Raw genomic sequence first — 26,189 nt, 5'->3', positions numbered from 1 at the left:
ACTCGTTTATCTCATAAGATATAATCTGGGTTACAGCAAATGAGACATTCACTTAAACTTGAATATACGAAATGGCTCGCATTTTCTTGTAAAGCACATCTTTCTTTGCGAATGAAACCAACAGTGACCCCCACTGTCATGTTTGTAGATAGCAAGTTGATCTTGTCATAAACCATGTAAATACCATGCACATATCAGACAAAATAACATAAATACCATGCACATATTAAACAATAACATAAATACCATGCAAATATTAGACAATAACATAAAAACGATGCACACATCAAACAATAACATCAATACCATGCACATATCAAACAAAAACATAAAAACCATGCACATATCAAACAATAACATAAATACCATGCAAATATCAAACAATAACATAAATACCATGCAAATATCGGACTATATAACATCAATACCATGCATATATCAAACTAACATAAATACCATGCACATATCAAACAATAACATAAATACCATGCACATATTAAACAATAACATAAATACCATGCAAATATTAGACAATAACATAAAAACGATGCACACATCAAACAATAACATCAATACCATGCACATATCAAACAAAAACATAAAAACCATGCACATATCAAACAATAACATAAATACCATGCAAATATCAAACAATAACATAAATACCATGCAAATATCGGACTATATAACATCAATACCATGCATATATCAAACTAACATAAATACCATGCACATATCAAACAATAACATAAATACCATGCACATATCAAACAATAACATAAATACCATGCAAATATCGGACTATATAACATCAATACCATGCACATATCAAACTAACATTAATATCATGCAGATATCAAACAAAAACATTAATACCATGCACATATCAAACAATAACATAAATACCATGCAAATATCGGACTATATAACATCAATACCATGCACATATCAAACTAACATTAATACCATGCAGATATCAAACAAAAACATTAATACCATGCATATATCAAACAATAACAAAAATACCATGCACATATCAAACAATAACAAAAATACCATGCATATATCAAACAATAACATAAATACCATACAAACATCAGACTATATAACATTAATACCATGCACATATAAAAAAATAACATAAATACCATGCATATATCAAACAATAACATAAATACCATGCAAATATGGGACTATATAACATAAATACTATGCGTATATGAAACTAACATAAATACCATGCACATACCAAACAAAAACATTAATACTATGCATATATCAAACAATAACATAAATACCATGCAAATATCGGACTATATAACATCAATACCATGCACATATCAAACTAACATAAATACCATGCACATATCAAACAAAAACATTAATACCATGCCTATATCAAACAATAACATAAATACCATGCTCATATCAAACAATAACATAAATACCATGCACTTATCAAACAATAACATTAATACCATGCACATATCAAACAATAACATAAATACCATGCATATATCAAACAATAACATAAATACCATACAAACATCAGACTATACAACATTAATACCATGCACATACAAAAAAAAACACAGATACCATGCATATATCAAACAATAACATAAATAACATGCAAATATCAGACAATAACATAAAAACTATGCACATATCAAACAATAATATAAATACCATGCATATATCAAACAATAACATAAATACCATGCAAATATCAAACTATAACATAAATACCATGCAAATATCAGACAATACCATAAATACCATGCAGGCATTAAACAATAACATTAATACCATGCACATATCAAACTATAACATAAATACCATGTAAATATCAGACAATACCATAAATACCATGCACGCATCAAACAATAACATCAATACCATGCACATATCAAACAATAACATAAATACCATGCACATATCAAACAATAACATAAATACCATGCAAATATCGGACTAACAAAAATACCATGCATATATCAAACAATAACATAAATACCATACAAACATCAGACTATATAACATTAATACCATGCACATATCAAACTAACATAAATACCATGCACATATCAAACAAAAACATTAATACCATGCCTATATCAAACAATAACATAAATACCATGCTCATATCAAACAATAACATAAATACCATGCACATATCAAACAATAACATTAATACCATGCATATATCAAACAATAACATAAATACCATGCACATATCAAACAATAACATAAATACCATGCATATATCAAACAATAACATAAATACCATACAAACATCAGACTATACAACATTAATACCATGCACATACAAAAAAAAAACCACAGATACCATGCATATATCAAACAATAACATAAATAACATGCAAATATCAGACAATAACATAAAAACTATGCACATATCAAACAATAATATAAATACCATGCATATATCAAACAATAACATAAATACCATGCAAATATCAAACTATAACATAAATACCATGCAAATATCTGACAATACCATAAATACCATGCACGCATCAAACAATAACATTAATACCATGCACATATCAAACTATAACATAAATACCATGTAAATATCAGACAAGACCATAAATACCATGCACGCATCAAACAATAACATCAATACCATGCACATATCAAACAATAACATAAATACCATGCACATATCAAACTAACATAAATACCATGCACATATCAAACAAAAACATTAATACCATGCATATATCAAACAATAATGTAAATAACATGCACATATCAAACAGTAACATTAATACCATGCATATATCAAACAATAACATAAATACCATGCACATATCAAACAATAACATAAATACCATGCATATATCAAACAATAACATAAATACCATACAAACATCAGACTACATAACATTAATACCATGCACATATAAAAAAAACCAATAAATACCATGCATATATCAAACTATAGCAGAAATACCATGCACATATCAAACAATAACATAAATACCATGCAAATATCAGGCTATATAACATAAATACCATGCACATTTCAAACAATAACATAAATACCATGCATATATAAAAAAAATAAGATAAATATCATGCACATATCAAACTAACATAAATACCATGCTCATATCAAACAAAACATTAATACCACGCACATATCAGACACAATAATATAAATACCATGCACATATCAGACACAATAACATCAATACCATGCACATATCAAACAATAACATAAATGCCATACAAATATCAAACAATAACATAAATATCATGCACATATCAGACACAATGACATCAATTCTATGTACATATCAAACACAACAACATAAATACCATGCACATATCAAACACAATAACATAAATACCATGCACATATCAGACACAATAACATAAATACCATGCACATATCAAACAATAACATAAATACCATGCAAATATCAGACAATAAATTTTGGCACGTTTTTCAAAAGATATTATTTAGTTGTTTATTTATTTTTATTTTGGTGCAGAGTTTTATTATGGCTAAATAAAATTGTTGTGTCGCATGGTATAACTACCATGCACATATCAAACAATAAAATAAATACCATTCACATTTCAAACACAATAACATAAATACCATGTACATATCAAACACAATAACATAGATACCATTCATATATCAGACACTGGCAGTTTACCTTTATCTCCATCATATAAAAAATTATTTAACTTGAAAAAGTTCAGTAAAAATAATTCAATTGCTGGTCAGGTTCTGCTGGGCTATGACACTTTCAGCTACACTAAGCGTAGAAAAACGCATCACTGATTACAAACCTCAGAATAAACCCGAATCAATGGAAAATCCATGGAGTCTGGTCGAGTTTGGTATTCAGATTAAATAAACACGACACAACAATTTTATTTAGCCATAATAAAATTCTGCACCAAAATAAAAATATATAAACAACTAAATAATATCTTTTGAAAAACGTGCCAAAATTTATTACTTACTAACGAAATTAATCATGTTGCCAATAAGCTAAAAATATAAAGGCGTATTTGGATGAAAATCCTGTCAGGCGTTCGCAGCGACCACCCCACGTTGCTTCGGCCTTCTTCCGCCCAATCTCGCAGATTATTGCTCACGGTTTTGTGGCATCCACTACTACTCCGTTTATTGCTGTACAAAACCGACGTAAATCGGTGACAGAACACATCAAAATGCTCGCCGTGATTCGCAAACAGCTTAGGACCCACCCAGCTGTAAGTACAGGTTTAGTTATATCCAGTGAATACTGTTCTTTTGTGATTTGTGCTGGAATTTATCGTCTGATGTTTTGTGGCTAACTTAGCTTAGCTAACCTGATTAGTAGTTTTAGCTGCCGGTTTGACTTTGAGATGCTTGGAAATAGGATTTAATTAAATATTTTAAAACACGCGCCAGGACTCACCTGTTGATGTTTTGAAGTCATAAAAAGCCACGGCGTCATATTTATGACAGTAGTTAATTATTAGCTCCGACGGCTTCTCTATAAATAGCTGCTACTAGTTAGTTAACTAGTGTGATCGTAGTTAGTGTCAGAAAGCTGCCTTATTTGACTTCAGTTGTCAATTTAATTCCTTTTAAGTAACATAATTTTTTTTAGACCATAGCATCTTTGAAAAAGTTGATGTAATAAAGAAAGAGTTTGTTGATGGTAAAACAGACAAGGTGGTTGGTTAAAACAGGCCTGTAGACGAGACAGGAAGTGTTTTCAAGGGCAGATCCTTTCTGGATCTTACATAAAAACTGTCTATTGATACAATGTCGTAAGTGTCACTGTGATTAGATGTTTACCTTTTTGTTTGTTTACCACAGTTTACCTTTTTGAATGATTATAGCCAACATCTCTTTGTCATTTACAGCTGATCCCCCTTTTCATCTTCATCGGTGGAGGAGCAGCCATGTCCATGATGTACCTGGCTCGTCTGGGCTTGAGAAACCCAGACGTCTGGTAAGACTTGAGCCACAAACATAGTTCCTGTTGAGCTGAATGGCTTTTAGGAAAAGATGCTAAATGAAAATGAAAATTTCTTTGTTATTATGATCCATTGAGGGCATTGATTGCCTTCCAAACCATATGACATTAAGTCTATAACACAAACAACACATGCAAACTTGCTGGGCAATAACATTCAGATTCTGTTATGTTGCAAAAAATACCCTTTTTAATGTTTATACCTAAATCATCATGAATGAAGCCATGTACACAGTTTTAATTAGTTAGTTGCAAAAGGAATGCTTGAATATACCTAAAATCTGCCAACACTAATCCCTATAAGTGCCTTACTTTAAACATGTTTTATTTTCTTTGGAATAAACCCATTTGTTTCTCCTTGCAGCTGGGATCGCAAGAACAACCCTGAGCCCTGGAACAAACTTGGCCCAACTGATCAGTACAAGGTGAGTTGAAGCCACATCTGACAGTTGTTGTGTTCATTGTGCTGTTTTGCGCTCTAAAAGCAGCAACAGTCTGCAGCTGACTGAGCGTAGGTGGTTAGTCGTAGTCGTAGTGGTTTTACTCAGCGCACATTGTATGGAACTTTGCCAGAGGTGCTGTAGATCTGTGGATAAGTCTTTCAGCTGGATTAATCAAAGTGCATAATCGAGTTAATGCTGACTTTACTTAACAAATCTAATGAAGTTATTAACGCTGTAAGCTTCATCCAAAATGTTTTGTTTTTTTATTTTAAAGAGTGAAAAAAGATTAAATTTAAAAGCTGTTTAGAAACATAATTTACATATTTGCTTGATTTTTTTTATTATTATTTTTTTTAAATTAATTAATTTTTTTATGAAATGGCTCGCCAGTTGGCATTATGCTGCACCACTGTTTTCTAAAAGAAATGATAAATATTTTTGTTGTGTGTCTGAAATGAAATGAAATGAAAAATACTTTATTAACCCCCAAAGGGAAATTCAATTACAAAAAAAGAATAAATAAAAAAATACAAAAATAAATAAAATTTAATAAAAAAATAAAATATATAATAAAAAAGTTAAATAAAAAGTCTGTATATGAAAGTCTGTATAATTTTTTTTTTTTTAAATCAATAAATCAATGCTTTGTATTCTCAGTTCTACACGGTGAACATGGATTACAGCAAGCTGAAGAAGGACCGTCCTGATTTCTAAAGAAATCATCAGCTGGACCAAAGCACAACAATCAGTTGATCTGCACAAAGCAGCCACATGGGAGACTTAACTTGATTCCAGGAAGATGGGAGATGCAGAGGCTAAATCCGCACAGTTATTCATATTTAAGTTTCCTCATCGCATCATATTGGCTTTTTTTTTTGAAAGCAACTGATTTCTCATTTTCATTGCTTGTCAATTAAATAAAGGAGTATTTTCTCCTCTATACAGAGAAAATAATATCTTTGTTTTGGTTTTTTTTATTTAACATCTAATTTGCCTGTCATGTTTTTCATTGGTTGCATCTTTCATTTGCACATTACACATAACTATTACATCACTTTTCAGACCATTCTTGGCGCTGTGTCATGCTGTGCTGCTACTATTTCTGCTTGCTTTCACCACATTTCACCTTTGTCCTGCCTTAATCCAGCTATTGCTATCTGTGCCACACTATTTTTAGGGTCAAATTTTCAGCCTGGCCCTGTCTGAGGCGTGGGCTCCCTCTGGTGGCAGCTGTGGCTGTCTGAAGATGTGATAAACACGACATATCAGTTACAGTTTAATAGACCTGTAAGCTGGCCAGAGCTGCTTCTGAACATGGCTAAACCATCCAAGATGCTGAAGTCCTGCTCTTTAAAGCAACGGCTGGAACAGCTTCTTTTTTTTTTTTTTTCTTTTGCGAAACAGCATGTTGGTAAGATACACGCCAAGCAGACGGTAGAGGATATTGTGGTGAAGCATTTGGAGGTGTTCCCCCTTATAGAATGCCATCGCTCTCAGCCAGATGAGTTTGTAAATGTCATCGGGCTGCGCTGTTTCTATCTGCAGCCTGGAGAGAAGCGACAAGGATGAGCAGCCAACGCAATGCAGAAAATGTCAAGGAGACCTTCATATTTGAATAGAAGCTCACAAATGACCCACCCACCCTCTCCATGGTTTGAGTGTTCCACACTCTCGCATTTCTTGATTTGTTTTATTTTCTCACCTTGGGAAATTAGCTTCAGGAACAGCATGTAAGACTTTTCATTGTGAATCATTTGAATTCCTGAAATGCACACACACTAACCAGAACCATGTACTCACCAGTAACCATCAGCTCAGATAAGTTTATTGGAAATGGAAATTTAACAAAAATGCCTGAAATATACTTGCATGACTTTTTTTTCTTTCTAGTTAATGGATACAAAATGAAGTCAGACAGCCCTTAGCCAACGGGAGAGAACTCACACCAGCATATCACTTTTGTACTTAAACCTATCACAGAGAATAATTTGAAGTTATTTTTCTTAATTTACTGTCAAACTCTAAACAATAATGTTTACATTTTATGTAACAGATTTTTATTTTTAATTTTGCTACTAACTGGAAATAAATGTATTAAACAAGTGTTTTTTGCGGTGCTTGTCATGCTTTTATTACGCTGCCCTGCAAAAATATGTCACAAATGTTCACTTTACTATGTTATCTCTGCACATTGGCACAAATGACTGCTTAAGTAGATCAGATCATTTGAAGAAAAACTATGCATTACACAATTGATCATATGCTGGGAGACTAGATATGATTGTAACCCATACCTGTAACTTCCTGAACTGTATAGCTACAGTTCTCAAACTTTTATATATATATAAAAAAAACAACAAATCTGTTGACATTAAGTTCAAAATCCTGCAAGTATATCACCGATTTCAAGTGGTAATGTCAAATACATGGTAGTTCTCTGTTACAACCTATTCAGCCACCTCTACTGGGGCAGACTGGGGAGAGCCTAACAGTGTAATGTGTTGTAATAAAAAACAAAAAACAAAAACAGAACAATGGAGAACATTTTTCCTTTTGATTTGAATTGCAAAATTACTTCATACAGAACAGAGAACAGCATATCTATACGCTTGGTCGAAACATCAATATCTGCCAGTCAAAATATCGGATTCATTTCTTTTTTTGAAAACCAAGATAACAATCTGCTGATACAAAATAAGACATTTGTTTTCAAGAGCGTTTTAAGCATAAAATTACAAGTATATCCCAGTCACACTGTATTCCTTCTATGTCACATGATCACGGTAGCCTGTCAGATGTCATGATGTTTTAGATGAGTTTTTGTTTCGATATTTTACTGGCTTATCTCAAGTAAGATGTTTTATTAAATTTATCATATCTTACCTGTTTTTTTTTTTTTATTTTATTTAATAAATGTGAATAATTTCATGATAAGCCAAAGTGTAAGCCTTTAATCATGTTTAAAAGAATAACTTGATCTTATTTTTGTTTAATTTACTCATCAGTATAATTTATTTTTGTTTTTAAAGCACTTCTTTCGAGTATTAAATCACTCAAGTGTGTTTTTAAAAAAAAATTAAATAAAAAATATTAATGCAAACTGTACATGCGAAATTTTTCCTGCTCACAGGCGAATAAACAGTCTTTACTGATGGTTTTTATTTGTTCCGCCGTTAAAACCATCATAAACCAATGTAGGGGCTAAACGACACAAGCACAAACAAAACAAACGTTACATTTCTGACATACATGAACATGAACATATAGCATCATACTTTAGTTACATATACATGTCCGCTTTCTAATATGACAGAAGATAGTTTCTTAATGTATCTTGTTACTACATTTGACTGGTGATACTGGCACTGTGCCGTTTATTATACATTAAACAATTTTTTTTCCCGTGTCTTGAACTAAACCGTTTCACCGTTTCTTTCGTTGCAGTCAGTTACCGTTAGTTACCGTTATGGACATCCGTGAAAGCCCTTTCAAAATAAAACAGTTCTACATTTACAGAACGTTTCAAAACAAAGGTATGAATAATGCATTCACATTTAAAGTTGAAACTAAAAAATATATAAACTCCTGTCAACAATCTTTACAATTTTCCTTAAAGGGGAAAGAAGTATAAATATTAGTGTCAATATGGTATCAATAATTCCTTATGAAGACTACCTAAATGTTTTTGTCATCCGAGTTCTCAGTATTTTCAGCAGCTTTAAGCATTTCTATGATTACCAGCAGACACCTCTTTCTGTCTTTGCCCCCATTGCCTAGGCATGCTTTGAAATGAATAAAATTAACAAGTTATCGTCTGTTTAAAATGAGGGGAATTGTTATGGCACTTTTAAAATGTCACAACTCACCCCAGTCCTGTCAGACATTGTTAAGCTATCTGTATTATAGTGGTTGAAATTTGAAATTAGAAATAGAAAGATGCATCACGTTTAGTGAAAGTAAAAGACTGTTTAGTAAAAGACTGTTTAGTGTTGGTCAAGAATGACGTTAGTCACTCAAAATCATTTTTCCAATCAAACTTGCACTTTTCTGTTGCCAGCCCTTAAAACAACCGTGAGTTTGAGAAGGACGTGGGTAAACACGGAATTCATACGGACATCATAATCTCCCCCTCATGTTACAACCATACCCAGTTTCCTCTATTTACAGTTAATGTGCTGTGTAAAAAGCTTTACATAAAGCTTTATGTACACATTCATATCTGGTTCACAGTTCTATACAAAGCTAAACAGGATCAAACATTTTCCAGGCCCTGCATCCAGTTGATGAGTTCCAGCAGATAGTTTAAGTCAGCTCACATTGTAATATTCCTTTGTTTGAAGATTGGACTAATAAAGAGATATACGTTTTTCTCCCAGTCTGGTCCACTGTTATCTGCTGAGAACCTTTCTTCATCATCAAAACTGAATCGACACCAAGGGTTAGTGTTTGATAGACACCTGAAAGGTTAAGGCTCAAATGACTTCATTGCAGTGAAATCTCTAAGGAATCTGGCTGAACACAACTGTGGAGCCAAGCTGACCTGTGTCTTTAACCCCCTTCTCCTGACCTCTGACCCCTTTGTTCTATTTGGCCCTTTTTGCCATTCTGCAAAAGTAACAGTAAAAAAAAAAATAATGGAGGAAAATAATGGGAAGTGTGGCATAGGGCAATTGCTGCTGCTGCAATAAGTCTGCAAAAGGTCATACTGTAGGTCAGTCCAGAAATATGGGTGACTGCAGAGAATCTAGCACCACTTGTACAAGGAGAGTGCAAACTAAAGCATGTTGTTGGAGTGTTCACACAGAGAGATGATTAATAGAGTAACCCGATTCTCTGTTAACATGATGTGTGCATCAATATGTAGCACAGACAAAGAATACAGCACTCTGTCAGAAATAGAAAGATACTTGAAGTAATTTTCAAAGTAAAATGTTTTTTGTTCCCACTTGAAGGCTATTTTAGTTTTATATCTGTAATCAGACAAGTTCAGCCACAAGGATTATGGAGATGGAGATGACATTTAACACATCTAATTACTACTTTATATAATTTGTGAAGATTTTACTGCCAGGAAAATCACTTGCAACCTTCTTTCTTTTTCTTTCGTTTATTTTTTTATCTAGATTACACACACAAAATTTTTCATTTTTAAAATTTTGTTTATCTATTTGAAAGTCTTTTTTAAAACTCATATTCAACTTGCTCTTTAAGCAAACACAAAAGCTCACGATTGACTATGATAGCTTTAAGGGTGTTAATATTGTTTTTTTCATTTAATTTAATCCCCAATTTAATATGAAATGTTTTGGGGGAACTGACCTACCTACCATAAACGACCATAAACGTGCTGTTTACAGGTGTTGATCTACAACCCTATTTCCAGATGTATTGGGATCCTGTGTGAAATGTTCATAACAATATAATGCAATGATTTTCAAATCCCATACATCAAAAGTCCACTCATACAGACCCTTAAATACAGCTCAAATATTCAAGTTTTACTACTTACAAAAAAAAAAAAAAATCTATTAGCTTGTCTCAAACTTGATGGCAAACAACACAAGCGTGGAAAAGTATGTGGTGATACAAAAGAAAAAACAGCAGCAGGAGGAACATGTTGCAATGAATTTAATCTGACAGCAGGCCAGGAACAAATTGTGAGACAATTTCAGAATGATATTCCTTTCCATAAAGCTATATACTAAGAGCAGGCTTACTTTTACCGAAAGTGGAGTTAGGGATGTCTCGGCAAATACACTATATGTACTGCTTGGGTCTGAACCCAGGATATTTTGCTTTCAAGACAAATGTTTTCATCAAGCCACAGCACTACAGTAACACTATGGAGCACCCGAGGGTCGCCACATTTTACAGATTGATGAAAAAAACAAAGACCTAAAATGTAACTATCCAGTACCCTTCCGTGGCTACTTAAAGTACTTGTTAAAGGGGTGCTATTATGGTATTTCAAGTTTTCTGAGCTTTCTACAGTGTTACATGTTGAATCCTCATCAGACATGTGAACGGCACCGTTTTTTATCACCTAAACGCATGTTTGAGTTTGAGTTTGAGTTCCAGCACGCTCTCCGTTCGGTTTCCATGGCGACAAAAAACGCGTCGTTTTAGAGAGTTTTTTCTACTTGGAAATCCTTGTGACGTCCTGGGGGATAAGGTTCTGTGATTGGTTACCTTCTACTGGTTAACAAGGGCATGTACAAATACATCAGGCGGGTGGAAAACGTTGGATAAAGTTATTTCCAATGATGGCTGGTGAGTTTACCAAAGACAGACATCCTGCTGCATTCGTTGCTGTGGGTTGCTGTTTTCCACTTCGTTTTCAGAGTCTGATTCAGGTTCCAACATGTAGGGCTGTATGCTATGTGTTGACATTGTATTTGTATTTTGTTTTTTTATTGAGTTCATATTAGCCTAATCCTTCTGTTTATGAGATGTTACAATGACGGCGAAAGCAGGTGCAGTGCGCGCTCCCGATTTAGTGCAGTGGTGGGGGGCGGGGCTTAATGCGGAAGAGTCTCAATCCACTCGTTTTGCCCGCAGGGTGATCTGACAGCCTACGGAGAGGGTCGGTCTGAAGTAAATAAAGCGATTTGGGGCAATAACTCGATCAATCCCAGCCCTTCTGGTCTCAGAAATAAAAATAAATTAGCCTGAAATGCACATAATAGTTCCACTTTAAAAGTTTTGAAAGATTTTTTAATGGTAATATATGGCAAAATAAAAGTTTCAATCCACTTAACCACAAATATCACCCTGTAAGCCAGTCAGTTTTTTTTTTAACATAAAGGGAAGTATAAATTCAAAGTGGCAAACATATTCAGTTTTGAACATCGATTTCCAAATGAATACTGATAATGCCAAAATTTTTACACCTGCAACAAAAACCCCAGAAAGCTGCCAATATTCTCACAGCAGCAGTCTCTGAAATTAACAACTAGTTTAGTAAATCTGGCAATTTATAACCATATATGTAGCTGTGTGCTGTATATATCTGCCTTGCTTTTGTATTTAAGTGTTTATTCCTGTTTAGGAAGTATATGTAAATACACATTTTAATCATTGACTTTGTTACTTGGCCGGGTCCTTATACCTACCGTGCCCTCTAGTTTTGTTTTGTATTCTTGTATAATGACTATGAAATATTCTATCCTATGTTTTTCAGGACATGTTTACATGTATACATGTACCACACTGCTTTTTTTATACTTATGCTGTGCAAGTGAATAGTAAATGACTGTGTTTCAAGTAAGTGAGTGTGCCACAACTTAACGTGTTTAAAATATGCACTGAAATTGTGCACTTCATTCATATTTACTTAAACTGGTTTGTCTTTATTTTTAATCTGTCTGCACCTTTTTTTGTATAGGCATTGTTGGGGTTTGTGATATGCTGGGGTAAGATAGAAATGAGCAGTTTTGCCAACTTCTTACCTTTGTTATTTTTTAAAGTGCAACCCCCCACTTTAAAATCAATACATACATTCAAATTCAAAATTCAAGCAGGATGCTTCCCATCCAGAAACATCCCCTGATCTGATCAATTTAAGCCTGTTCTGGTAACTGAACGGCTAGTGGTGTCAAGTGAGAATAGAACTATTAATTTAACTTTCAGTAAAGAGGTGAAGGACTATTTAGGCTGGCGATTGACTCGGATTAGATCTTCCTCCGCTGCCCTTTAGAAAAGAGCTGATGTTGTTAGCATTGGTGATGCTAATGCAAGATTAGCTTCCATTGGCTAGTAACCATAGACTGTGACTTGTTGGATTTGACACAGCCACAGCTGTCTATAAATTTGAATTACCTGAGCATTCACAATAATTGGATGGCAACCATTTTATTGAAACTGACAGTCGTCTACATCATTTTCTGTTGTCTCTGTCATTTGCAGGCTAACTGAATTAGCTACTGCGCTAGCCCATTTTCTATGTGTGCCCTAAGCTGCTGCTGCCACAAGATTTTGTTACTCCACTCTAAAGCTCCCATAATTAACTTCACAGGGACTTTATGCTAAAAAAAAAATAGAAAAAAAATCAATAAGAATTAATTCTTTCTTTGGGGATTTCTTGTTTATTGCAAAAACCCAAAGTTCAAAAAGCCAGCCCACTGAGGAGTAATTTTTTCCTCAGTTTCTAAATTTTATATGCAATTCCGCAACTCAATCAGGACATCAACAAAGAGTATATACTGGATAATAGAACACATTTATTTGCTATTGTGTTTAAGCCTGAAATTACATTAGTAAATAGCCTACATCCTGAGAAATGACTTCTCTGATATTTAAACTCCACAGATTGGCAGATAATTTTGTAATACCTATAAAATTGCCATGACCATGCTGTTTATCAAGGTTAAACATCTGAAATGTTCACAAATAAAACCATCGACAACTAGGTTATATATTTGTTCACACAGATATTTTATGCAGAAATATGAGCAGAGAAAGAAAAAGCAAGTCAAACCCAAGAGAATAAATTACAGCAATAGATTTTATCCACTTTTCTCAGTCAACATAGCATTTGTGATCATAATAATCTCAATTCCCTCTCTTTTTATTTGCTTGCACACAAACATACGCTGTTACAGAAGCAATAAACTGCTTTACTTTCCCTGTTGTGAGTTGTTGGTGAGACTTTCTAGCTTTATTCTTGCAGAGAGAGTGCTTCTCATTTTTATGTCATTTGTTGTTCAGCTTAGTCATTCTAGCTGTCACCCCTGCTTTTTCCTTGGTTTCCCCTTCCCTTTTCCTCCCTTCTCCTCCCTTGGGAGTTTTTATTTTGATGTCCATGAAGCCAATACAGAGACACAGACGCAGACATGCACTGCCAGCAGACAGGGAGTTTGTTGTTGGGAGTTTTATTCCTACAAAATCATATTGATCCTTGAATCTGCTCTTGGAGGATGACAAAGCACATTTGCAACAGATGCACAAAAAGGTCAGGGTTGTCGATGTATCTTTGCATGAAGGATTGAGTATGGATGTTGCAATTTAAGAGCCATTTCAAGAGGAATACCACAAGAATTAATCATCTCCGATATCTCAGGGACAGCGACACAGTGCGAACATGCTTTATGTGCTGTTCAGAGCGTGCATCACTCTCTTTGGAGCCAATTCAGTGCTGGAATGGCTGGATGGTTAGAGACTGTCTCATAAATACAAGGTCTCCGGTTTGATCTCTGGAACAGCCAATGAGTCTTGCCCTTGAATAAAACAGTGAACCCTCAGGATAGACTGTCAGCTATTGCAGTAGTAATGAAAGATGTGAAAGTTAAAGTGTGATTAATGTGATTGTTCTATCAGGGCTTTACTATGATCGAGAGATACAAAGAACAGCAACAAAAACTAGCAGACACGCCAGATCCAACTTCTTATTATCCTTGGCATCTGTATTTAGACAAAATCTGCTTTTTTGTGCCTCCATGGTAGGAAAACAGGTCAAAATTTAAATAGCTGAAAATAGAACATCTGGCAGGGCCTTGTCAGTCAGCAGTGCGTAATGAAATATGGAAATTGGGGCGCTCTTCAAAGAGATACGGGCCTCTCAGTTCCATCCTGGGTCTCCAACAGGCCCCTCAACAGCCCCATTGGAGCCCCGCCCCACTGAAACGTGTGCTACATTTCCAGGTGCTGCCGCTGTGGCCTGGTCTGCCGCTAGTGCCAGCTCATTAGCGCTCACAGCCTGGTTGAGCTGGCAGCTGGCATCATTAAACTTCAAACCGGCTTTCGACCCAGGGTGCCGCCGCAGGGAGAGACCGACGGCTCATCTGCCTGCCAACAGCTGATTAGAGCCACGCTGACACCAGCAACCAGACACCATTTGCACGCTATGCTAACAGCATTTAAAAACACCATCAGAAAATCTATCCGAACTAGGAGCTTATCCACACACCATCAGCAACACCACAAACTGTCCAAGCAACAACCAGACATCGAAAAAAACCCAGAGGACAAACAATGAAATACATTCAAACTCAAATCTGCGTGAATCATATGTACAAACATATTTGGTGACTTGGCAGGAAAGATGAGCGGGAACAAATCATCCCACAACAGTCTAGCTTTTATATTCATGCTGAGTGACTGTAGAGGCAACAGCTGGAAACAAATGCAGCTTTTAATAGAATATTTTATGTTATAAGGCACATTAAGCCTGCCTTCAGGCTATCTACCTCACATATGCACATTCAATAATCAATAATCCTAATTTGTTTTACTTCAGGACCTAAAATGTCTGTCAACTAAGCTAAAAACAATCAATGCTGGAGGAAGTTCTTGTATCCATATTCAAGCTGAAAGTTACACAAGACCATCACAATCATAAAAAAGACTGAATAGAAATCCAGAAACTCATATCAATCAAAATTCAAACTTGTATTTGTGCAGCCACAAACCATCAGAGATGCAGACCTAAAGCTGTCTACTTCTCACAAACTGGATGGTCCCTCTCCTCTTATTCTGCAGGACATGACGTCCATGGTTTCCAAAGACAATTTCAAATTGTGAGTCATCAAAGCTTTCCAATTTGCCCGAGACCATTTTAAACGAGATTTTTGTCCAGAGAATAAGCAGCACTTCTGGATAATTTCACTAATGTCTTTTTTCATAGCGTGGTAGAGCTGCAACCTGCATTTGTGGATGTGATGGTCACAAGCATCTGGTTTTGACTTACAGGCTTTGCATATGCACAATAATGCCTCCTGATTCTCTGAATCTTTTAATAATATTATACACTGTAGATGGTGGGAGCTTCAAAGATGACAAATTCCGAAATTCTTTCAGAGGTTTTTACTTGTAGTTAATTGAACAGTGAACATCTGCTCATTTTTACATCTGAGCAGTGATGAGCTTGTAACTTTTAAAAAGTATTTAATTATAGTCTTGTTTCCTTCAAAAAGTAACAGCATTATTAACAGAGTTATGGATAATACAAAGAGTTCCTCTGGAAATAAATGATTCTGTTACTTTTTGAAAAATGTTCAAACATGCTCCCTTTAACAAAACTTCAAATTAAACTGAATGTTAATTTATTTATAATAAAACTGAATATTAGGCTGCACAGGCTGCTTGGAGGTTGTGGCTCCATCTACTTCTCAGAGAGGTGCCTCACATGATTAAAACTGCCTCTGCCAATATGAAGAAACACCTTGTTATTGGTCATAATAAACATTTCACATAAAATTAATGTTTTTTTTCCTCTGTGTTGGAAAAGTGATGTCTATTATTCTAGGTAAAAAAAAAACCTCTTCCTTTGGTTTCTCTGGACATACTGTTGCTGCGTGCATCTTTTGGTCATTTGTGTGTGAAAGGCTGGGTGTGTGTGATTTTGGCTGTACTCACTTAAACATGCTATACAAATAAATTTAATTTGTATTGATTAGATTTTAATAAAGTGATGCATTGCATTTTACTGTAGTAATGATAAGAGCCTTGTGACAATGGAAAGAGTAATTAGATTACCATTCTGGTAAAAAGTTACTTTTAGCACAGTTATTCCCACCACTGCATCTGAAGGTCCATTTATGAATCCATACATACGTAAATGAGATTGTATGTTTCACATGTTGTCATACGTCACTGCCCTCATACTTTCTGGTGACTTTTATGTTGCCATGGTTGTTGTCCACATTTATATAGACTTTATTACTTACATATCTATGGTTAAGTCAATTCATCCATTCGCAGGCAGTGCTGACTTCAAAATTCCCTTCTGCATTTTGCCAATGCTTGGTAGTGGTAATACACTGCTATAACATTTACAACAACCATCCAAAAACACCAGATGAAGTATAAGAATAAAAACCACAAAGTTTCTTGCTGTTTTCCTCAAGTTGTTCAGCAGGTACTTTTTATTTGGTAACTTTTGCTTTCTATTTCTCTTCTTCTCTGGTTTGTTCTTGGTTATGTGTCAGCGATGCAACTCTTCTCTGCCCTTGTTATTTTAATTGATATTGTTCTGTTTTTTGCGTCAAGTGAGGGATAGCTGGGCACAGTAAAAATAAACCAAATTATGCTTACAACTGATGCAGGAGACAGACTGTCCATCTTTGTATATGTCTTCTGCACGGACCTTGAGAATCTCTGCCTCTTTGAAATTCTCCTTTTAAACCCAGCCATGAGTCAATTTTCCTCGCCCTTTAAATCCCAACCTAAGAAAATTCCATTTTTTAAATCTGAAGTCTTTTTTGGCCCTTTACCAAAATTTGAAAAAAACCCCCAAACCGTTTAATGTTTTAAAAAAAAAAAACAAACTATTTATCATTATTATTATTATTATTATTATTATTATTATTATTATTATTATTATTATTATTATTAATAATAATAATAATAATAATAATAATAATAATAATAATAATAATAACAAGGTGTAGTCTTCAGCTTTCTGGTATCCATTAGGGCACAGCAGACAAGTATCAGATTGTTTACAACAGGTTTTTGAACAAAGTTTCTACCATAAAGTGATGCAAAGGTTCTCAACAACCGTATAAAGTATGATACGTGTGGCTTTATCTGGCTAGTCAGCTGTCCAATGCTTCTTCATTTGTTCTTTAAACTTGTGCCAAATACTTTTCCAGCCTTCTGTTGTCTCCTCCAACTTCTCTGTGATGTGTTACTACCACTACTACAGTTTTAAATGAGCTTGTATTTTCCATGACATTCTTACATGTCTTTTCTTCTATTGTAAATAAAATGTAGTTCATGTAATGTGTGTATTAATGTATTATGTTTTCATTTACATTTTACCCAGTGTCATTTTACACGGGATATCATACAGCCAGAATGTTATATTAGTCCCCATTAACCCAATAAAACAATATCATTCAGATTTTTAGTGATAGGACTTTGTTGACAATTAATGTCACCCATCCTCTCCAACAACATCCAGGGTTTTTTTTTTCTCCATTTTTTGTCACTGTTCCAGAAAAGCTACTTTTATCCATTTCTGGCTTGATAAAACTTATGGATTCTGGCTGAAACCTTATATGTGAAAACAGATAGTGAGCAGTATATGTTCTCCTAACTTATGACAAGAAAGTAAAGAACATTGTTTTGATGGTCGATATTTTGGAAAACATTCATTTTCCCCCTGAAAACTGCCTGATAAGAGTCGTCGTGAAAGGAGTGCTGGACCATCAGTTATCAACACTTTCTTTAGTCTGAAAAAGAGTTTTTTAGGTCAGTACATAGACGGCTGCCAACATTTCTAAATCTGTCTTATCTGTGAAAACAACAATACATGGGCAAGATGTTTCTGTTCTGCCACTGTGACAAAAAACACAACATAATTCATCACATGCACGCTGCTCAGATAGAACATGATCCACATTTCCTAGAATTGTGATATGAGTTTTTTTTATTCTAAAAACATTATTGGCAAATATCAGTTCCTGCGCTTCCTTCTATGATGAAAAGAGACTGAGTTTGCACCCAATCAGACTCAGGTATGTGGCAGAGAGCCCATATCTCTGCAGGCACCAGTGAGTCAGTGCAGCAGTGGTCCCACTGGAGACACTAACTGGTTTGAGCTCCATTATCATCCTTTTGTTTCCCTGCATGTGTGTCCTTTTTTCCTTTTTTCTCTGCTGCTGGGCACAAGCAGAGACTTCGTAATTTCCACTGTGATTGGCTCATGAATGATAATGGCTTGATTATTTGGCAAAAATGGGTCTCTTTAGATTCATTCCATGTTCTATAATAATTGAGAAGCTTTATCGCTCTAGATAATACCGAACCGTTTATCTGGCAGCTTTTACACATCTCTCAGTCTTCGTATTTTCACTTTTCGCCTTTGGAAAACTCATTTCATTGTTCAGATTATTTCCATTAAATCAATGTATTACCATACTACATGGCTTCACAGAAACATAAAAGTCTGTGCAAGAAAGCTCTCAGTTTATGGTCTCCTGTGAGCTGGGCTCAACCTCCATGATACTCCTCTGTGCATCAGAGTTGTTGAAGAACTTTGCCTCTCCCTTTGCGTCTATGTCATATTTTAACACACTGTCTCCTTTAAGAGCTCGCATAAAAAAAAGAAGCAGATATTAATCTGTCACTCAAAACCTATGCATCCGAAGGGTCTGCATGTAAACATGAAGAGCTTATTTCAGTACAAAAGGTAAAGTCGCTGCAACTTTAGCTTCTGCATGTACTCTTTATGCTCTAAAGGTACAATTGAGATGAAGATAAACAGCTCAGGCTGGAAACAGCCCAGAAGCAAGGACTGTAGTCGTAATCAGCTGTGTTGTTAATGAACCCCGGAAAATATCAAAGCTTATTCTTGTTAGAACCCCCAAATAAGGGAGAATTTATTAATCTGAAGGTCCAGAGGAGCTAAGAAAAGGGCAACTATTTGAATTTTCTCCTCTCTCTTCATTTTGGATGTTTTCCTTTATAGGGCTGCGTGTGTGTGTGTGTGTACGTGTGTTTGTGTGTCCCACAAACAAATGAGCATGAGGTTAATGAGAAGCCCAGTGAAACAACTGGTAAGGGTGGCTTGCTCCTTAAAGAATCCCTAATGAGCTCTCTGTGCTTCCTTTGGAACCTCATGCACTGATTTATCACCAAACCAGTGACATAAAGGTCACCGGTCCAGCATGTGATGGAGTTCAGCACTTTCTGGTTTAGACACGACCTTTTGACCCCCACCTTGCATCACAAGTCTCTGGCGATCCCGCTGTCACACATGCATCAGCCAAAGCACTCCTTGGAGAAAATGCAGTTTCGCATCAGTGTGTACAACATTTATTTGGCAGCTCTCTCTCGCCCTCCCCACTCCGCCTCTCTGTGAAAAATGAGCTGCTTACGTGTAGCCTGCAGTCTTGATCATTTTAAAGCTGGCTTCGCCAAGAGACCTTGAGAGGCGTTTGTCTGAGGACAGAAATGCTTCAGCACAAAGACAGGACTTCAAAAGCGAGCATGCAGTTGCTGATAACGTCCACAGAGAGTCAGCAGAGTGTTTGTGGGAGTGTGAGGTGGTGGGGCGACCCCTCTCTGTAAGCAGTTGACCCTCGTAGTGATGTAAGGCATGGGCCAGGTATGGTGTCCGTGTTCCCCTGGCATGGTGCCTTAAAACTAGAGGAAAGTGGGGGGACGACTAGAATGCCTGAAGAAGAGGTGGTGGGAGGAGAGCGGAGCCTTTGGACTCCATCTGTCGCTTTCTCCACAGCAGAGAGGTGGGAGACAGGAAGAGCCAAAGACAGGTGGGTCCACCTCCCACCAGCTGGTACGGCAACCAGCATCTGGCCACAGCCAAGACAACTTTCTTGTCTCCTCGTCATCACCGTGTAAAACTCAAAGCTTCTTACTTTTCTGTTCGGTATTGGTCCCATCAGCTGTTTCTCCACCTTCCAGACTTTTTTTTATTTTTTTTATTAGATGTAATAGTTTGACCCAAGCAAATGAAGAGTGCTTAAATTTATCTGCGCTTTATCTGAAATTTTACACAGCTGGACCTGTTATGTTACTGCTTTTGTCTTCACTATATAGTTCTGCCGTTCAATACCAGATCAATAACAGCAAAAACAAAGCATGGGAAGTCAACAGAGGGATGTAAACAAACGACAAATTAGGAAAGACCTTTATGCTATGAGACAACTCAGATGTGAGTTGAGGGAAAATGGCCTTCAGTATATTGCATGTGTTGTGCTTTCAAGGTAATTTCAAACATCATAAAAAATATGCTGTTTTTAATATGTTTAAATTTGATCAGTGCAGAAAAAAAGAGGTTTCTACTATTGTGTCTCACTTTAAACCACAACTCTGAAGTTAGCCAGTATGATGGGCAATGATATAAGAAACGCTAAAGATGCAGAGCCTTAGTAAACATGGTCCTCAAAGGATACACACTCACATCACGTTGTTTTGACTTGTCTCTGGTTTAGATGAGATGCAGTCTGAATTGTGCAATGATGAAGCATAGAGCTGAAATATCAGCCCCTCCTGCCTAATTCTGCTACATTTCTGGTGGACCAGGCAATTTAGCTGAAAATTGATACAAGAATGGGGATAAAATGTTGAACAAGACCATCCAACAAGTCTGATTAGAGAGTGTGTAGCCAATTAGGCCCACTGGCTCCCATCTGAAGTCTGGTGAGCGGCAGCAGCAACCACATTATCCCAATGAAGAGCTTTTTGTCTGTCCCCATAACATAATTAAACCCACGCTGTTTCGTTTAATCAGATTTGTGGAAGATTTAACATTTCTTTAAGACAAACAATCGGCTGCGTTTATATCTAAGATTTTTACCACCACAGTGGGATATTTGGCAGGTCTGGTTTTATATCTAACTTTACAGATAGGGATACAACTTAGGTGTAATGTTTGCATCACATGTAGATAAACTGACCAACAATTACCTACATAATGTTTAAAGGTCTAAAGTCAAACAGATTTTTCCTGGTTATAAAACTCAAACAGGAAATCTATAGTATATATCAGTTTATTAGGGATGCTACTCATTGCTGAACTGATGCTTTGGTCACGTGAATACCATCCTTTGAGTTTTATTCCTTTAAAAGGATGACATTGACAAGTTAAAAGGATGCTCCACATCTTCTAATCTTGGAATAAAGTTTAAATTGTATAATATCTGAAGTCTGTTTAGGCAAAATATGCAAATGTGAGCCTATATTTTTACACAAAATCCTGTGAAATGTGTGTGTGTGTGTGTGTGTGTGTGAGACAGAACAGTGTATTGACAACACTGTCTGAGTGTTTAAAAAGCATGTCCCAAGAAATGTGAATTTCTCATCTGAAGCTGACATTAGTCATGCAAAGAGAATTCTGTACAATTCTAATATCTCCTCTTTATTTGTTTTTTGTCAGCATATGAAGTCCATTGCCTGAACTGTTTGTGTCATCTTCAAGCTTGGTTTAGTCTCAGTTTTACGTGGATCCTGACATCCATACACTCATGATGATTGCTTTCATAGATGAGCAGTTGGGTTTTGTTTAATGGCGTCACTTTTTTTGTCAGCTGAACCATGTGAGATCTTCTTTTATGAAATGCATTAATGGTTTCCTTCCCAGATAACCTAAAGCCCACCCACAAAGACTAAAAGGTGGGCATTAACATGGAGTTCTCGTTGGAAGGATCTACATTTGTTTCTCCTTTATTGCTGCAACGCTTGTCATTGCAGGTTACAGTGTTATCTACAGATTTACAGCTTTAAGATGGGAATTAATTTGTGGGACAGACAAGAATGAAAAGAAAAATGTGCAGCACTGTGTGTGAAAAGTAATACAATGCACTAAATAACATCCACTGAAATGAAAAATAATGGCTCCAAAATGTCTGGCTTCTGGTTTTAAATATTCTCTGATAATGTTCTCTGGAGCAACAAATGATATGTGACCGGCTCCCAAAAACCGTGGAAGTTAAATGAGGTGGAAATATGTATTTCAAGGTGTGATAACACACCTCCGTGAGCACATGGTACTATTATTATAGATGCTCTGGAGCATCTGATTTCTCCTGCAGGTATCAGCATGTACAGAGAGAACAAATTACACGAGGTGAAAATAGGCTGAATATTTGAGAAGAAAGTTTCCAGACCCAAGAGCATTACAGAAATGACTGACACGTACAACACATTATATTTCACTTTCTTTTAGAAAGTATGCCCATGTTTTGGATTTTCCCAAATCTATAAATCTTTGAGTTTTATGATGATATCAGTTTCTGATTAATTAAATTCTTACAACAAACAGGCACCAGTTTGTGTGGACAAAGCAAAACATCTACATCTGTATAATTGTGATATAAGATAAGAATACAGAACAGCATGGATTCATATAAAAAAAAAAAATCTGATTAAAAACACATTATTAATGTTTTTTTTAAATAATATACTTTAAAAATATATTAAAAACAGATTTTCTAGTCTCTTCTACAATTCTGTTCTTTGTCTGATTTAAGTATTTAAAAGAAACCTTTGGTAGACATATCCTAAAAATCATAATGTCAGCAGATTTCCCCATTAAAATCACTCTCACGCTTGCTGTCACTGCACTGCTTTGTACCGGCATGTTTGCACTGTAGTGAAGGAGACAGATGTCCCAAATCTCCCCCTTTCACACTTTTATAAGAAGTCTAATCCCATTGCTAGTTATTGCCTTCATTTGTCTCTGCTATTACCATTACTGGTGGAGATTGGCAGCCCCTGGAGATGCTTTTTGGCGGGCCTTTTCTTTTCACTTGAAATGTGTGAGCCAGACATGATGGAGGCGCCTCTTTGCACTGCGTGGTACCTATCTTCTGATCATCTGTTATCACTGACTGAACATATTGGATTATTGACTTGGAGAAGGAATGTGTTTTTGGAGCCTTTCACACTTATCTGGATAAGCTGAACATACTTGCTGTAGCCTAACTTTGACCTTAAAAATGGCTACACTGAAAACAATTGCATTTTTTCTGCTGCTGCGCCTCTGTGGAACTGTCCATGGTGCTGAAACTGATTTTTATTTAATATTTTTTCTCTCTTCCACTTTAGTCTAAAACAGCCTGGAGGAAATCTGCTCCATTCCTATACTAAAAGAAAATACTATACAAAGTGGTGATTTAAAGATACAAGCTGTACTCATGGTGAATCTAAATCTGACATTTAAGGAGGAAAATTATTGTATTGATGCAGGAAAACTAAAGATTAGTTGTCCTTTTTTCCCCCCTTTTTAAACCACTTCCTTCTTTATCAGCCTGTTGTAGAATATGTCTACATTTACAGTATAGTTAAGTAGAAAAAAAACTGCATTTATGAAACACATTTAGGCCATTAGTACCTCACATTATTAACTAGTGATAATGCTGAAAACCAACATGCTCCTGTACATTTATGAACATTTGCATTGAGAAACACCCCAAGTTAACCATATAGAGCAGTGGCAGGGAACCCTGGTCCTCAAGGGTTGCAATCCTGAAAGTTTTCAATGCTTCCTTGCTCCAACACACTTGAATTAAATCAAACTGATCTGAGTTAATCAAGTTCTGATTTGTGTATATTTGATCAGGCAGAGGTACATCTGGAATTTGTAGGATAAGGGCCAAGGCATCTCAGCAAACACACTGCTGATAAAGAGTCACACAGTCTTTTAGAAATAACATGGACATATGTTGTGCATCTTTTGCAGAGTAACTGAGAGGAGTGACTGAGGAGTGCTGCTGAGACTAAAGCCAAACAAGAATTGTTCAGTTTACTCAGTCCACTCATTCAAGTCATGTTAACATTTATTTACAGGTGCATATCATGCATGAAGCACTGCAAAATGCAGAAAATACAAGGTATTTCACAATACAGTCATACAACACTGCAATCAAATGATCTAACTAACAAATATAAATGAAAAAGATTTTTGAGAGAAAGTTGTGCAGCTGATGATTCAAGATGAAAGAAATGGTTTCTATCAGAAATAAGGTGTGAGACACACCTGTACCTGGAGGAACACAGAATTTCCCAGCTCCTTCCCATGTTATTTTTGCTTGGTATTTTTTTCTTTTAGGCAACTGAATATAATTTGGGCCCAGAAAAATGACAGGATCCAACAAACATGATATAATCCAACTTAGTGATGTTTAGGAAATGTCCAATTTGTCTTCCACTTCACACGTCTCACCAAGCAGATCGCTTCTCTCTGAAGACTCGCTCACCGTGGAGTGCAATTTGCAAAATTTTCTAGTAACAGCGGATCGGCCATGACGCGTTTTCAAATACCTGCCAATCTCAGGTGTCTGTGCAGGTTTGGACACAAATGAGGCTTCATGGGTGGCTGTAGCCCAGGAGGATGAGCAGTCGTCTTTCAACTGGAATGTTGTGAGGTGGACTCCGGGCTTCCCCTGACTACATGCCGAAGTGTCCTGGGGCAAGACGCTGAACCCCAAGCTGCCCCCTGATGTGCCTATCGGGGTATGAGTGTGTAGTATGAGTGTGCGATTGAATGTGGTCTGCATGACTGGTAAAGCGCCACATAGGTCCATTTACATGAAACTATTCTGATTCAACTTATTTCCTGAGTATTTGATTATTTATAAGATAGCAAGGCTGTATGGGTGTTGAGAGTACTATCATGACACCAGAAAAACCCTTTCCCCCCCAGTTTCCCTGTTTTACCTCTAAGTTCTGAGGATAAGTTTGGTCAGAGTACATTCCTAAGAGCATTTGGATTTGATACCAGGATTACTCAAAATAAACTAAATGGTTTTATGTGTCTGTTTTTCTGGAATCAGATAATCCAGTTGAAGTCTAAATGTAAGATCTACAGCACTGAAGCTTCATCATTATTACCACACAGAAGTCCAAACACAAGCGCTTCAGCTGCATGGAAGATGTAGGAAAATAACACATATACACACACGCTCATATACACTTGTATCCTCACACATGCACTGTGTTGTAAGCTTCGCCATCTGGGAGCGGGATTTATTTCTGGACTATTGCTCAACCTCTTCTAATATGGGCATCCGTACTCCAAATGTGTAAACGTGTGTGTGCACACAAACAAGAGGGTATAATGAACAAGCAAAGCAGGAGAAAGATGTGTAATATTGTAGGTACCACTTTGATGGTTCCTCAGGAGGATTTATGAATTAGGACAGCCTGAAGATCGGCAGGAGGAGTTAGGAGGAGCCTGTCAACCAGAGGAGAGCAGGAGGGAATACGTGGCGTCAAGGCAATGAATTTTATTGACATTTCCTCTGCCTGGTGTGTGTGTGCTTGCATG

General features: G+C 36.0%; 1 protein-coding gene across 1 annotated transcript; it reads left to right on the top strand.

Moving 5' to 3' along the window:
• The first annotated feature begins 4,102 nt into the window (after positions 1 to 4,102).
• Positions 4,103 to 6,430, top strand: ndufa4a (NDUFA4 mitochondrial complex associated a). The gene is made up of 4 exons (XM_079252521.1): positions 4,103 to 4,260; positions 4,903 to 4,991; positions 5,380 to 5,440; positions 6,116 to 6,430. Exons 1-4 carry the CDS (start codon positions 4,219 to 4,221, stop codon positions 6,170 to 6,172), a joined length of 249 nt encoding a protein of 82 aa, XP_079108647.1. The 5' UTR covers positions 4,103 to 4,218; the 3' UTR covers positions 6,173 to 6,430.
• Positions 6,431 to 26,189: the final 19,759 nt, after the last annotated feature.

Source organism: Telmatherina bonti, assembly GCF_933228915.1.
Source record: "Telmatherina bonti genome assembly, chromosome: 14".
In the NCBI taxonomy this organism is placed as follows: domain Eukaryota; kingdom Metazoa; phylum Chordata; class Actinopteri; order Atheriniformes; family Telmatherinidae; genus Telmatherina; species Telmatherina bonti.
This window is presented reverse-complemented; position numbering and strand designations above follow the sequence as displayed.

Bases quoted from the DNA above. Each gene is read 5' to 3' on its own strand.
- ndufa4a (XM_079252521.1), top strand. From the start codon at position 4,219: ATGCTCGCCGTGATTCGCAAACAGCTTAGGACCCACCCAGCT. The intron at 4,261-4,902 runs GTAAGTACAGGT...TGTCATTTACAG, and splicing joins AGCTTAGGACCCACCCAGCT to CTGATCCCCCTTTTCATCTT. The intron at 5,441-6,115 runs GTGAGTTGAAGC...TTGTATTCTCAG, and splicing joins GCCCAACTGATCAGTACAAG to TTCTACACGGTGAACATGGA.